At 38.3% G+C, this 16148-nt stretch overlaps 1 protein-coding gene and 1 non-coding gene across 2 annotated transcripts; one reads left to right on the top strand and one right to left on the bottom strand.

Moving 5' to 3' along the window:
• Positions 1 to 3276: 3276 nt before the first annotated feature.
• Positions 3277 to 3383, top strand: LOC127090207 (small nucleolar RNA R71). Its single transcript, XR_007791735.1, has one exon. It is a non-coding gene; the product is annotated as a small nucleolar RNA R71 (small nucleolar RNA).
• Positions 3384 to 7695: 4312 nt separating this feature from the next.
• Positions 7696 to 9659, bottom strand: LOC127078834 (uncharacterized). Its single transcript, XM_051019257.1, has 3 exons — positions 9498 to 9659; positions 8199 to 9092; positions 7696 to 8133 (listed from the first exon to the last, which is right to left on the bottom strand). Exons 1-3 carry the CDS (start codon positions 9657 to 9659, stop codon positions 7696 to 7698), a joined length of 1494 nt encoding a protein of 497 aa, XP_050875214.1.
• Between the last annotated feature and the right edge of the window lie 6489 nt (positions 9660 to 16148).

Genomic DNA, 16148 nt, shown 5'->3' with positions numbered 1-16148 from the left:
AAGATCAAGATATGCCTGATTTTGTTTAATCTGTGAATTAGGGTTTCCCTCAAAGATCTCAAAGGATTGATCAGTCAAAGTTTTGGATTGATCATCAATAAATCCAATTCTCATACACTCAAGATCTCTCTCTCTCTCTCTCTCTCTCTCTCTCTCTCTCTCTCCATCAACAAATAAGTGTATTGTGGCCTAATCACAAGTGCATCAAGCTTCACTTTCATCTGACTCCTAAATTAGGTTTTACATCAAGAAGCTTAAGGGATTGACTGAACAAGGATTGGTATGATCCTCAACATCTCAAAGTCTATCACTCATTCATTATTATCAATAATCTACCTTCATCAATAGTCAAGTGCAAAATGGCATAATTACAAGTTCATCAAGCCTCAAAATCATCTGATCACCAAATTAGGGTTTTTGACCAAGAAGGGGCCTATGGTTTACTTTTTCACCTGAGCATGATCTTATACTTAAAGACATGATTCAAGGACCTCTAATGCATCTTCGAAGTCCATTCATATGATCTAAATAGTTAAATAAGATTGATTCTTTGAAGGTTGGAAATTTGAAGTCATCTGATGAATAATCAACTGATACACAAAGTCAAAGTTTGAATTTTGGTCAACTTTAAGTCTCATGAGCCATTATTTAAGGAAATATGATCAATAATTTCATTTGATCAAGTTTGAATCAAGAAATCAAGATAACTTGCAAAAAGGGCAAAAACGAAGAAATTGAAATTTTTCTAAGTCCACAAATTTCATGTTCAAGTGGAAAACTTCCTAAAGTCACAACTTCCAATCCAAGCACTCATTTTCTTTGCTCCAAAGCAAAAATGAAAGATTTTGTTCCATATTTCAACTTTTTATTAGAGGGTTGATTCCCTAAAAGTGCAAGGATTTTGAGTTATGAGGCCATGAAGTTGGTGTCTCAAGTTGAAACACTTAGAAAATTTTCAAGTCAGCTTTGATTCCTAAAAAGTTATAAACTTTGGAGTCAGTTTTCATTATGATCCACTTTGATTCAACAAAAACTCGAAACATGAAAGTTGTAAAGCATGTCTTGTGCTTTCCAAAAAGTAGACGTACATTTTTTCCCATGGAGCTATGAGTTTCGAAAATGGGAAGTTAGGGTTCCAAACTTGATTTTCAAGTCATGTTCAAGATGAATTCTTGGAGGAAAACCATTTCAATTGTGTAAATCCCTTGATTGTAGGTCCTTTTGTGTATAAATATCTCTATAATCAGATGTTCAAACAAGTCTTTGGTGTAGTACACAAAGAATTGAGCCTTTATCCATTTCACCATGCCATTTTTGGAACATTTTGCATAAAGCTTGATATCCATTTGCATAAAGGATCACTTTTCAACAACTCTTGCATTGAGCCTCCAAATTGTTTCCTCTGATCACACTTAACCTCTAAATCCAGAATCAACCTCCTAGACTTCAGAAAAGCATGGCCAAGATCCTTGATTCACTCCACCTTTTCATCATAAAGCCAACATGCATTTTTGTGCAAAATAAAACCAAACATCCAAACCAGCATTCAAATTAAACGGGTTTGAAAATGGTTCGATCACGGGTTCTTCTCGATCAAATTCCCTTATGCACTCATCTATGATATCGATCGCATAACATGCGTCTCCTAGAATTGGTGCCATCAGAAATTTTGAAAGAATGAACTCGGTCTTTTCATCCCCTACTCCGAAAGTTAATTTCCCTCTTTTAACATCTATTATAGCTCCAGTTGTTGATAAGAATGGTCTACCTAAAAGGATAGGGATATCTTCGTCTTCTTTGATATCCATGACCACGAAGTCTGTTAGGATATAAAGTTGACCGATCCTAACTGGGATGTCTTCTAAAATGCCTACAGGATACTTAACAGACCTATCGGCTAATTGGAGGGACATCTTAGTTGGTTGTAACTCTCCTAAGTTTAACCTTTTACATCTAGCTAAGGGCATTAAACTCACACTAGCGCCTAAGTCAAGGAAAGCTTTGTCGATCACATGACTCCCTAAAATGCAAGGTATAGAAAAACTACCAGGGTCTTTCTCCTTTTTAACGAGTTTATCCTCGGAAATAAAATTGCATTCCAAGGGTTTTGGATCGTCGAGCCTACGCTTGTTGGTTAAGATGTCTTTGAGAAATTTGGCGTAAGACGGAATTTGGGTGATAGCTTTGGTGAAAGGAATCTCTATATGAAGCTTCTCTATTACTTTTATAAATTTTTGGTATTGGTTATTGACTTTGGTTTGTTTAAGTCTTTGCGGATATGGGATTGGTGGTTTGTACAGGGGTGGTGTTTTGTAAGTTTTATCCTTGGCCTCTCCTTCTTGGTCAGTTTGTTTTTTGGGTTCTATCGGTTCCTCTTCTTGGTTGGTAGGTATATTTTATTTAGAAGTTTTGGACTCGCTCATCGATGGGTTATGAGGCCCTTCGTAAGCGGTCCCACTTCGTAATGAGATAGCGTTAGCTTGCCCTCGAGGGTTTGGTTGAGGTTGTCCAGGGAATTGGCCTCCAGGTGTAGTTTGTGGGGCTTGGTTTTGACCTACCTGTGAGATCTAGGTTTCAAGCATCTTGTTGTGAGTGATTATCTGATCAACCTTGGTTCCTAATTGCGTTATCAGTTCGTTTACGTGAATGTTCTGGTTTAGGAATTCTTTATTTTGCTGAGTCTGACCCGATATAAAGCTCTCCATGATATTCTCAAGGTTAGACTTCTGAGGTACAACTTGCATAGGTTGATTTGGTTTTTGGGCTTGATAACCTTGCGGTCTCTGAGGTGCATGATTTTGGACAGGGTTCTGGTTTTTATAGGAGAAACTCATATGTTTCTTCCATCCAGGGGTGTAAGTGTTTGAAAATGGGTTACCTTGGGCGTAATTCACTTGGTTGATGTTCAAGTCGTTCAAAAGGTTACACTCCGCCAATTCGTGTCCTTTAGATCCACAGAATTCGCACTCTGTGTGGACTACCGCTGCGGTGTTAGTGTTTGTAGACATATGTTCGATCCTAAGGGATAAAGCGTCCATTTTCGCCTGCATCATGTCCATAGAGCTTATCTCATGTATTCCACCTTGGGTCTCCTTTTTCTCTATTGATGCTCGTTCAGTTCCCCATTGGTAATGGTTTTGGGCCATATCCTCAATTAGGTCACAAGCTTCAGAATAAGGTTTGTTCATCAGTGCGCCACCTTCGGCAACGTCGATGCTCATCTTGGTGTTATAATGGAGTCCATTGTAGAAGGTATGAACAATCAACCATTGTTCTAGGCCATGGTGCGGGCAGACTCTTAATAGCTCTTTATATCTCTCCCAAGCTTCAAAAAGCGATTCTCCTTGGTTTTGAGTAAATCTAGTTATTTGGTTTCGAAGAACAATAGTCTTACTAGGGGGAAATATCTAGCAAGGAATACTCTCCTAAGGTCTTCCCTGGTAGTTATTGAATTAGCTGGAAGTGAATCTAACCATGAACGTGCTCTATCCCTGAGGGAGAAAGGAAATAATCTCAAATGGATCGCATCAGGTGAAGCGCCGTTAGATTTAAAGGCGTCGGCTAGTTGGATAAAAACTTTTAAATGTTGATTTGGGTTCTCAGTAGCGAGACCCAGGAATTGGTTTTGTTGCACTAATTGCAACAAAGACGGTTTTAGTTCAAAATTGTTAGCGGGAATAAGGGGTTTTACTATACTCGAACTAGGTTCCTCGTCAGAGGGTTGGGCAAATTCCTTAAGAAGTCTCCGGTCGCGATTCTCGGCCATAGCTTTCTTAATTTGGATGAGTAAGAGACGTGTACGAGTATAACATTCGGGTTCCGCTAAAGGATCAACTAAATTTCCGGTACTACGGGTTCTTCGCATTTACCGGCTAATAATGCCTTAGTCTAGACGGTGTAACAACAGGGTACGAAATTTGACGAAGTTGGTCCCCGACAACAGCGCCAAAAACTTGATCGTGTGAATTCGCAAGTGCACGAATCGCGTCAACATAATATAAAAGAATATCGATCCCACAGAGACCAAATCGTCAATCTATCGATTACTATCGTTACAATGTTTATCTAGGGCGGTATAAAAGTGATATTGGGTTTGTAAAATAACGGTAAATAATAAATGCAGTGTAGATAAAGACAAGTTTGAATGTATATCACGTCAGTTAAGTGATGTTTCGATTGTCTAAATAGAATTACTTATGAGGCAATATTTTCTACTCTTGAAAAGAATCCATTTAACAGGAATTGTCGCTTTCGCGTATTCAGAACCGAGTTTACCCTTAAATTAAGGCCTTTTATTGTCACTTATAAAAGGTGCACAGAACACTAAAGTAGTATACTTATTTTTAAGAAATAAGACTCATAAACTTAGTTGAAAAGTGATTTTGGTTTGGAAAGTTTTACCCAAGGAGTTTCCTGATTTTAAATCTATCAACGCGTCCGAAAATAGTTTCAAAAATAGTTTTTCCTTAAAGTGATAAAAATCCCTAGTTAACTAAGCCAGGATGCTTTCGCACTCCTTGAATAGTTAAAACTAACCAAGTTTGTTTTAGAAAACTCAAGTTAAAAATCAAAACAGCCTTTAAAGTATTTCTACAGATTCAATATGTGAAACATCTCTTTAACCGCGATTCTTACATTCTAACCTTTAAAAGATTTAGCCAGACATGGTAATACCAACAAACACAATGATATTGATCATGATGAAAAGTTGTTTTAGAATGTGAGGCGTAAAGGACGACTAAAGCGTGTAAAAGTAAAGCGTGGACAGAAAGTAAATAAAATAAAGCGTGGTGATGACACTGAAACTCACCGTATTTTCGACTCCGATTTCGTATGCATTTTAGTTGTTTTATTGTTATTTTGTTATGTTATTACTATGTTTTTATTTGTTTTCAGGTTTTCAGTCTAATCGGAGCCCCGATCGAGAAAATGAGCGAAAATGAGCTAAAAAGCCAAAAAATAAGTATTTTACACTTGTGGCTCCCACTGTGGCGGGCGCCATGGGTCCAGCCATGACGTGTCCCAGTTTCAACCTCTCCTCAACTGGAACGTCTCCCACGATCTCCACTTGGGCGCTGCAATTTCCTCATGTGGCGGGCGCCATGATGTTGTGGCGGGCGCCACAAGAACAAAATGGTTCTAGCCTGTCGCGGCGCGAAAAATACCCGAGCATAAGGAACGCTCAAAAATAAACAAAACAGAGTCGCCACCGAACTTTATTTATTCCCAAAGAGGGAAAGGGGAAATATCGATAAAACCCACGAAAAAAAACAAAAAGGAATGGTCGTCGCAACCAAATCGGGTTCGGGAGTCGGTTATGCAAGGGGAAGGTATTAACACCCCTCATATCCATCGTACTCGATGGGACCCATTTAGTTAGTTTTGTGTTAGAGTGTTAACGTGATATCGTTTGCGAACTTCTACTTATCGAGTGAGAAAAGAGAAAGAAAGAAAGGAAGGACTTAAGGTTTTTTAATATTAATGTGACTGACAAGATTTTGCAATCCTGCTCCTACGTATCTTTAGGTGCTATGAAGAACTCAAGGCATACGTAGTTCTGCTCAAAGAGAAATACTAGATGGATTGCTTTTAAAGAGAGTGATGCTTGGATCATATTTGAGCGGTTAAACCTTTACTTGTTGCTCGCTCTTGGAGGCTGAAATCTTTATTTGTTTCGCATCAACATGGATGTTGCATACTCCTTTCTGAAAATGTTTTCGGGGTCGCACGAGGGTGGAAAATAAGTTTGATGAGTTTGAGTTAATATGAGTTTTCGGGGTCGCACTAGCTCTATTCGGGTCTCTGTACTCTACACACATTCGAACTTTTCCATCTTTCTTCGGAACTGGCACAATATTAGCAATCCACTGCGGGTAAGTTGCAACAGCTAGAAAACCTCCATCAAACTGCTTCTTGACCTCTTCTCTGATCTTGACAGCCATGTCTGGTCGAGTTCTTCTAAACTTCTGCTTGATGGGCGGGCATTCCGGCTTCAACGGTAGCTTGTGCGCAACTATGTCGGTGTCGAGTCCTGGCATATCCTGATATGACCAAGCAAAGACATCCATATATTCATGTAGTAGCTTGACTAGTTCCTCCTCCACACTTTTTTTCAAAGCAGTTCCGACCTTGACTTCCTTTCTATCTTCCTCAGTCCCCAGATTGATCACATCCACTGGTTCCTGATGAGGTTGAATCATCTTTTCCTCTTGTTTCGAAAGTCTGGTCAACTCTTATAGGAGTTCGTAGTCTTCCTTACCATCCTCTCCAGCTTGGTTAATCGGGAGGTCGAAGTCATAAGGAATTATAGCATTGTCGTGTTCAATGGATCCAGTTATTAATGATCTGCATGGAAATGATTTTTCTTTTTAGCGGAAGATTTTGAAAAATGAAAGTGATGTGAAATCAAAATTGCCATTTTTTAATTTTGTTGTTTATTTGTTTGTAAAAAAATTAAAAAGATGAAAGACAGGGATCGCAAAAAATGTGCTTTGTATTGATGATAAGGCTTAAATATTAACACATAATGTGCCCTACAAAGCTACCCATATGCCTTAGGCATGGCATTGGATGTTTTTAGAAAACAGTAAATTACTTTGAAAAAGAAACTATATCCGGCACATTTTTGGCCTTCCAGTTAGTGAGAGCGGCATCTGGAGGTCCACAAAACACCATTTTGGACAAATCTGGATCTTCATCTTCAATAGCATTCACTTGATCATCACTTCGGAAATCATCTTTAGAGAATATTTCCTAGATGCTAGGAACCTTCCCCTGATCTATCTTCTGATCTTTGAAAAGTTCAACAGACGGCTGATATCCTAATCCACACTTGTCTTTCTTCTCTGGTAATTCAATCACTATGCCCCAACTTCCAGTGCAACCAGCTTCAATTGCAGCTTTCACACTCTTCCACGAGGACATGACCCTCTTGGGTTCTTCAACAAGTTTCGGCTTAGTTTGGACCATATTGACCACTTCAAGGGCTTGGAGAGGAGTTTCAACAATGTCTTCACCTACTTCAATGTATCTGAAAGAAGTCAAATGGCTGACGAAAATATCTTCCTCTCCGGATACTGATACCAGCTTACCAGAAGTAACAAACTTCAGCTTCTAGTGAAGTGTCGAGGTGACAGCTCCAGCAGCATGGATCCAAGGTCTACCTAACAGACAGCTATAGGCAGGCCTAATATCCATTACCTAGAAGGTAATACGGAAGGTTTGAGGGACAATCAGAATTGGGAGGTCAATCTCCCCAATAACTGTTCGCTTAGACCCATCAAAAGCTTTCACTATCAAAGCACTGGGTCTCATCTGCACCCCTTCAATATTCAATTGTGCCAGGGTAGTCTTAGGTAACACGTTCAAGGATGAACCTGTATCTACCAGTACTCGAGCCAAAGTAACATCTGTACACTTAATGGATATATGAAGCGCCATATTATATTCTTTCCCATTAGGGGGTAAATCATCATCAGTGAACATCAAACAACTACTAGCATTGAGATTAGCAACCACATTATCAAACTGAATAACACTGATGTCTTCTGCCATATAAGCTTCATTCAAGAACTTCAATAGAGCAGTCCTATGAGCCTCATAACTCATAAGTAAAGAAAGAATGAAGATTTTTGAAGGAGTCTGGTTGAGCTGATCTACGACCTTGTAATCACTCTTCTTGATGATCTTCAAGAATTATCTATCCTCTTCAATAGTCACTGCTTTCTTAGATGAGCCTTCTCCTGCTTCTGGAGGATTTACCTCTTTCCCCTTTGTTGGTTCAATTGTTGGTGCACTTTCTTTGTTTGGGATCACTTCAGGAGCGAAAACCCTTCCACTTCGAGTCACACCACTAGCTCCAACGATGTTAGTCACGTCTGGCTCTTTCAAGATTACTGGTTTGTTACCCACATAAACTACAGACTCATAGTTCCAAGGCACTGCTTTGGTACTATCAAATGAGAATGGAGCGGGAACATAGATAACCATGGGCTCAATCTTCTTCACTGGATCTAGGTCAACATTTCTATGATAAGGGACCACAAAAGGCTTGGGAAGCCTCTCTTGATCAAATACAGGCACAATCACAGCAACATCCTCATTAATATTTGCTCTAGTGAACTGAATAACCCGCTGATCCATCAAACGTTGAAGACAAATTTTGAATTCACCATACTGATCAGGGTTGATGAACACACCACACAATTATCAGGTACTCCATTCATCAATTCTGCTTCCACCAATCTAGCATGGACCACTGTTAAAAGAGTCTTCAACTTGAACACATCCTTTATCAATCCATCATCAGTTGAACTTTCTATAGCATTGACACCTGAACCATCATGTTTAGGCAAAGGATTATTCCCCACATTTGGAACATCAACAAAAGACAAAATTTTCTGATCTATCAACTCTTGGACTCGGAGCTTGAACACTTTGCAATTTTCTGTTGTATGACCCTCTGAATTAGCATGAAAGGCACATCTAGCATTCTCATCATACCAAGGCTTATGCGGCTTCGGAATTGGAGGTAATTCCCTTGGCACGACAGTCTCATTATGAATCAGATACAATAGCAATTGAGTGTAAGTCATTAGGATAGGAGTGGTATTCACATTATTGTACTGTTGATATGGCCTCTGTTGATTTGGTCGTTGCTGCTGAACTGGACGTGGTTGATTGTTCTGTTGATTTCTCTGTTGATATTGAGGTGGAGGAGCCTGGAACTGAGGTTGTGGAGCTTGATATTGAGGAACTAGAACTTGATAGTGAGGTAGCGGAGCTGGAATAGGAACATGAGCAATTGGACGATAAGGCATGGTTGGATATTGAGCAGCTGCTACGTAAGGGTACTGATAATAAGGCACAGAAGTAGGAGCCCTGAGTGGTACCCTCCCCCTTTGAGAAGAAATGGCGCTAGTCTCTCCCTCCATCCTCTTGAATCCGTTGAAAGGCTTCTTCAAGATTGGTTGACTGCTGGAACCTCTCTGGATTTTACCATTCTTCAATCCTTCTTCTACTCTTTCTCCCACGATCACCATGTCATAAAATCCTATGGACACACTACTGATTAATCTTTCATAATATTGGCCCTGCAAGGTTCCCATGAAAATGTCATTCAATTCACGATCAACCAGCGGCGGGTGCACCCTTGCAGCCAATTCTCTCCAGCGTTGTGCGTATTCTTTAAAAGATTCATTGTCTTTCTAGGCCATAATTTGAAGCTGAGTACGGTTTGGTGCCATGTTAGTATTATATTTGTATTGCTTTGCGAATGCTTCAGCCAACTCATCCCAAGTGTGGATGTTGCTATATTCCAACTGCATGTACCAGTCCAAATATGCCCCAGTTAGACTGTCCTGAAAGTAATGGATCATGAGCTTATCATCTCTGGCATAGGAAGCCATTTTTCTGTAATACATTTTCAAATGTATGTTAGGACATGTGAGGCCTTTGTATTTTTCAAATTCCGGCGCTTTGAATTTTGGAGGAATCACCACGTCTGGGACCAAACACATCTCCAAGGCACTCAATCGGGTTGAGTTATGTCCTTCCAAGATTCTTAGCTTTTCGGCCAGAGCACGACACATCAAGATAGCCTCAGAATCTTTGGCAGCAATAGGGATGGCCACTGGAGTAGCTCCATTGTAATTCTGCATTTCAAACTCGTTCTGGAGCTCCTCATCAGTGTGGGGAATGACTACTTTAGTGACTATCGGAGGTCCTTGCACAGTAGATAACAGGATTTGGAATAGGAACAGAAGGTCCTGACTGAAGAGCAACCCCTTGAACTAAAGTGTCATTCCTTGCAGCAGCGGCAACACGAGCCTCTTCTTCCCTTCTAGCCAGAGCTTGTATAGCCTCAAAGATCTGCTCAATCTTGCTTTTGACAGAGTCTATCTCCTCTCTGAAGGCATCTTATTCTTCTCGAACTACATCCATGATTCTTCTTGTGTTGGAGCGAGTAGCGTATGCACGTTGAGGAATCAGCTTGAACTACTAGAGACGAGGAAAAAATGAAATGAATTTTTATTTTGAGAAATGAAATGCATGATGCATACTTTAATGCACGTGGCTATATAAAAATGTATTTTATGCTTATGTTCAATTTTATTTTCAGGGAACCGTGTTACATTCCTTGTTATTTAGCAAGCCTTCAAAGAGATCACGGAGAATAAAACAAGAATGGAACCAAACTTTTTGTACAAAAGAAACTCAAAATCCTTCATTCATTCAATTCAAAACTGAGTACAAAATATTCTTTCAAACATAAAGGAAAGTACAAAACGACAGGGTTAGACTGTAGGCTTCTGTTTGTTGAGCTCTTCCAACTCTCCTTTGAACCTTTTCATCATGTCTTCATAAAGATAAATAAAGTCGGTCACTGAAAGAGGGATGTTGTCATTGTCTATGTCTTCCAGAGCACATCTTAGCATCAAAGGCACATTCTTAGCCATGCCATTACAGAAGTCTATCAAACTAGCAAACTTGTCTCGATACTCATTTCTTTGTTCATGTAAAAACTGGATGGTTTCCTTGCAGGCTGCCAAACTAGCATTCACATTTTCCCTTGCGTTCATCCAATCTTCACCTTCTCGTAGCAAAGAGTCATGTCGGCCTCTCCAGTATCGTTCCCACTCATTAGCATTTTCAGCCTCCTGGCACTTTCCTTTCCATATTTCGGGCGTAACCTGAGTAGCAACCAGAGCGCTCTCTTTACTGCGGCGTTCTCTTTCTTCCCTTTCTTTTGATTCACAGAGTGAAACGTTGAGGTTGGTTATCTCAGCCTCAAGCGTCTCTCTTATCTCCTTCTTTTGTTTTGTGGAGAGCTTCCACCATTTCTCTTTCTCACGACAATCCCTTTCAGCCTTTTTCAGTTGGCTTTTGACGGTATTCAAGCAGCTGTCAGCCTGATCTAACCCATGCTTGACTCTTTTTCTCTTATATTCCTCCTTATCAGTCCTTTCCACATTTGCTTGAAGCTGTGTTTTCTTCCGCCCAAACTCCCATTTATGATTATCCCTTTCTTCAGTAATCCGGAGAAGGTTCAACCGTAGCTCTTCATTCTCTTTTTCCAACCTTTGGATGACAACTTTGAGCTCTTTAGCTTCCTCCATAGTGACGTGAGTAGGTTCTGGAAGATTTGTATGCATTGGAGGCTCATAAGGGTATGGTAGTTTTTTTTGAGAAGCTCTGGCTTGGATCCAACTCGTATATGGCCTTTTAGCTATACGATTCTTCTTTACACGCTCCCTTTTTCCTTCTCTACGAACTTTAGTCCAGGAACGACCTATCCACTTCACCAGATCAAAGTTCTTAACTCCTTCTCCCAGCAAGAAACCTTCTAACAACTTGCCTTCTGGTTTGTCATCCATAGGAAACCCAAGTTGCCGCATAGCAAGCTCAGGGTTGTAATTGATGCAACCTCGAGTTCCTATGAGTGGCACATTATGGAAGTTGACACATTTGATGATTATGTCCACATCATCATAAACACGAGAGTACCAGGTGATGTCATTGGCAGTGAGAGATATGATTTTTTGAGACCACTTGAGGTTATCCTTGTTCTGAACAAAAGGCCCTTCGCTTGGTAAGTGAGATAAGAACCATTTATACAGTAAAGGAGCGCAACACTTGATCATCCCCCTCTTCTTCTCATTTCTCCAACGGATGGAGTGATAAACATCTGCAAGCAAGGTGGGAATGGAATTCTTAAGCAAGAAAATACGTATAGCAGCCATGTCCACGAAGTCATCAATATTTGGGAACAAGACAATCCCATAGAGTATCAAGGCTAACACAACATTGAAAGCGACCCAATCTTCTTTACTTTTGAAGTCTGGAGCTTTTCCCACTAAGAACTTCAAAGTGAAGCCCAAAGTGTCTCCTTTTGGTCCAAGATTAGCTTTCACTTTCGCTTTATCTAGATGTATAGATGAACCTATTTGTTGATGTGTAGGAAATTCCCCTAGACCGGTGTAAGGGACTTCATCCTTGATACCAATGTCTGCTATATGTGAGAACTCTTCCAGTGTTGGCGCCAACTGGAAGTCCTAGAATGTGAAACACCTCAAGGGAGGATCATAGAATTGTGCCAAAGTAAAAATGGCCCAAGCATCCACCTCGGTGTTCATGATAGTCAACAGGTCACCATACTCAACACAAAAGTTGTTCCTTCTGATTTTTTTCACATCTGAGATCAACCCCTTAATCAATCCTAGCTTTGGATTCCTGAACTTGAATGAATAAGTACTTTTATTATTGCTACCCATGTCTTCTGAATGCCTGCAATCAACAAAGTCTTCAGGTCCCTTGAAAATATGCACATGTCATATGTGTTATGATTATGAAATGTTTTATGTTTATGTATGTACAGTTGGGTAGGTGATCATTGAAACATTCTGATTAACTACTTCATGGAGGAAAGGTTCCAGGAATAGAAAAACCAAACACATGTAGGCTCTAGAGCTTAAAAGGTTCCTATAGTCATGGACCCAATTTAAGAATATAATCGCCAGAACGACTAATCGTAAGACAATAATATATTAACCTAACGAGTCCTAAGTCTCGTAGGTCAATACTACACAACCATCGATTCCATGGTTCTAGACACGGTTCCCAGAGTCATGGATCACACCTAAAAATATTATCGTCAGAATGACTACTCGTAAGACAATAACATCCTCAAAGAATGATCTATTCTGAGTGAGGTTTTCGCATTAACCCAACGAGTCCAAAGTCTCATAGGTCAACACTACACAACCATCAGTCCTAAAAGCCATAGGTTCAGGGTTCTACAAAAGGTCCTCAGAATCATAGATCGAGGTTGAAAGTATCACCGCAAAAACGACTAATCGTAAGACAATAGCACTTTCAAGGGATCTCATCTGAGTGGGGTTCTCGCATCAACCTAACGAGTCCGATGTCTCGCAGGTCAATACTACACAACCACCATCCTAACTTAAGTTTTTTCTCATAGCTCGGGTATAAAGCTTTTCCTCACACAAATGCCAAAAGTCCAGAAAGTTCCAATGATACCATATATTAATAATACAACAATTGAAAATACAGATAATAAAAGCATATATAGATAAAGCAAATAAGAAGCAAACAAACAAATAAAAGAAACACTCAAGCACAAAATAAACTAAACTAGGATGGACTCGCATATGAGATTTTCTTCCCCGGCAGAGTCGCCAGCTGGCGCGGTGCGAAAAATACCCGAGCGTAAGGAACGCTCAAATATAAACAAAATAGAGTCACCACCGAACTTTATTTATTCCCAAAGAGGGAAAAGGGAAATATCGATAAAACCCACGAAAAAAACCAAAAGAAATGGTCGTCGCAACCAAATCGGGTTCGGGAGTCGGTTAAGCAAGGGGAAGGTATTAGCACCCCTCACATCCATCGTACTCGATGGGACCCATTTAGTTAGTTTTGTGTTAGAGTGTTAACGTGATATCGTTTGCGAACTTCTACTTGTCGAGTGAGAAAAGAGAAAGAAAGAAAGGAAGGACTTAAGGTTTTTTAATATTAATGTGCCTGACAAAATTTTGCAATCCTGCTCCTACGTATCTTCAGGTGCTATGAAGAACTCAAGTCATACGTAGTTCTGCTCAAAGAGAACTACTAGATGGATTACTTTTAAAGAGAGTGATGCTTGGATCACATTTGAGCGATTAAACCTTTACTTGCTGCTCGCTCTTGGAGGCTGAAGTCTTTATTTGTTTCGCATCAACATGGATGTTGCATACTCCTTTCTGAAAATGTTTTCGGGGTCGCACGAGGGTGGAAAATAAGTTTGATGAGTTTGAGTTAATTTTAAGCAGAGACAAACATCCAAGCAGTGAGCTCTACTGCGGTACTCAGATGCTCGAAAAGGAATAGGCCTAAGCCCAATCACTCTCTTTTCATCCAAAAGTTTGTTATGAAAATGTGTGGCAAATTAGGTCAAAGTTCATTAACAGAAGACGATTAATCAGACAGAGAGCTCTACAGCAGTGTCCAAATAATCAGGAAAGAGAAGGTCGATACCCAATCAATCTTTTTCTTCTATAAGAGAAATGACCTAATTCTGGTAATTACTATATGTTAATATGGAAGACGAATGTTTGAACATTGAGCTCTACAGCAGTATCCTAACATTCGGAACAGAGAAAGTCTAAACTTAATCAGTTTCTTCCATTTTTATTGTAAAAAGCTTTTATAACAGGGGGGCGACTTGACTTTGGATCAAGCGTCTCAAGTTGACTTATGAAAATAATTTGGATGTGGCGGGGGTTTAGAAGTTTTTAACATATGACAATTTCTCAAATGGTCGAGTAAGGCTACTCGTATCCAAGTAATTAAGGAGAGGAATCGGAGGCTCGAGACCATCCCCCTTTTCATCTTTTTTGAAATAGTGTTTAAATACAATTAGGTATTTTGAATTTGACTAGGGAAAAGGCACTCGATGTTGGATCGAGGTTTTTATTCTTGCGTTTGAATCGAAATAGAATGGAATGATTATCTTGGAATTAACAATCAACTGATACAGTAAAGTAAATGAAAGCGATAAATTTATTACATACTTACGGGAATGGGGGTACAATTTATCAAATGGGGATACAACACAATAATTAAATGATATAAGCTTTGAAAGACAGGTGTAAGAATAAAAAATCTCGTTGTAAGAAGGCCCAAGAGAAAGCCAAAGGACTCAAAATAAAATCAGAAGTTAAACTAAATTTTTTAGCGTTGTGTTAAACATTCGTAAGGAGATTCATATAGGAATCACCCTATCTGAGGCTGATCAACAAAACTCTATGTATTGAAGCAAATTTTTCTGAAGTTAAATTGAATTTTTACCTCCGAAATTGGATCGCATCTATGAAAAACCGACGAGACCAAAAAAATCGAATCTCCTTCTTAATAGTTTAAATATAATAGACAATAAATAAATATAACAAATAAAAATGATCATAATAATAAATAATAGTGATAAATAATATAAACAAATAATAACAACAATAATAATGATGATAATAAATAATTAAAAAAATAAAAACAATAATTATAAATAATAAATAATACGATAAAAAACAATAATAATCAAACAGTAAAATTTTAACAGTAAATAAATGATGATAATTAATAATAATAACCAAGCATACTAATATTTAAATAATGATAATCGACAGAATTAATAATTAACAATAATGCTAACTAATAATAATAGTCAATAATAATAATGATTAATAATAATCCATAATAAATAATAATAATTAGTAATAATAACGAATAAATAATAATAATAATAATAATAATAATAATAATAGTAAATATATAATAATACTAATAATAATAATAATAAAACAAAAAGTAAAAAATAAAATTTAAACATAATAAATAAATAAAATGGGGCGGTTTAGCTTATCAGCATGAGAGAGGTTTTTTTTATTAAAAAAACAAACACCAAAGGTCACCTAGAAGCAAACATGTGGCACTGTGAATAACAAAAATAAAACACAACAATCTCTTTCTCTTTCCTGTGTGAATATGCAGTGCCAAGTAGAAAAATAAAACTTTCTCTTCTTCTCTAACTTAATAGCTCCATTGTAACACAAACTAATGATTAATAATAATCCATAATAAATAATAATAATTAATAACAATAATGAATAAATAATAATAATAATAATAGTAAATAGTAAATAATAATATAATAATAATAATAATAATAATAATAATAAAACAAAAAGTAAAAAATAAAATTTAAACAAAATAAATAAATAAAATGGGGCGGTTTAGCTTATCAGTATGAGAGAGGTTTTTATTTATAAAAACAAACAAACACCAAAGGCCACCTAGAAGCAGACACGTGACACTGTGAATAACAAAAATAAAACACAACAATCTCTTTCTCTTCCATGTGTGAATATGCAATGCCAAGTAGAAAAATAAAACTTTCTCTTCTTCTCTAACTTGATAGCTCCATTGTAACACAAACAAAACACCATATTTCTCTTCCATTACACATTAAAAACCCCATACAAACAAAGAAAACCGCAAATATTAAAGTGAAAAAAAGGGAGGTTACCGGAAAGCACGAATCGGTAATGCGGAAGCGTCAGAGAAGAATGGAGTAGTGGTGGTGATAACGTGTGGAG

This window comes from Lathyrus oleraceus, chromosome 5, assembly GCF_024323335.1.
Source record: "Lathyrus oleraceus cultivar Zhongwan6 chromosome 5, CAAS_Psat_ZW6_1.0, whole genome shotgun sequence".
NCBI lineage: Eukaryota > Viridiplantae > Streptophyta > Magnoliopsida > Fabales > Fabaceae > Lathyrus > Lathyrus oleraceus.
Note: the sequence above shows the minus strand (reverse complement) of the source record. Positions and strands in the feature narration are given on the sequence as shown.

Excerpts from the sequence above, each read along its gene's own strand:
- LOC127078834 (XM_051019257.1), bottom strand. The coding sequence starts at position 9,659 with ATGCAGAATTACAATGGAGCTACTCCAGTGGCCATCCCTATTGCTGCC. Across the intron at positions 9,093-9,497 it reads TGTGTTTGGTCCCAGACGTG|GGCCAATATTATGAAAGATT; the intron begins GTGATTCCTCCA and ends GGAACCTTGCAG. Across the intron at positions 8,134-8,198 it reads GAGTACCTGATAATTGTGTG|CGGGTTATTCAGTTCACTAG; the intron begins GTGTGTTCATCA and ends TTGATGGATCAG.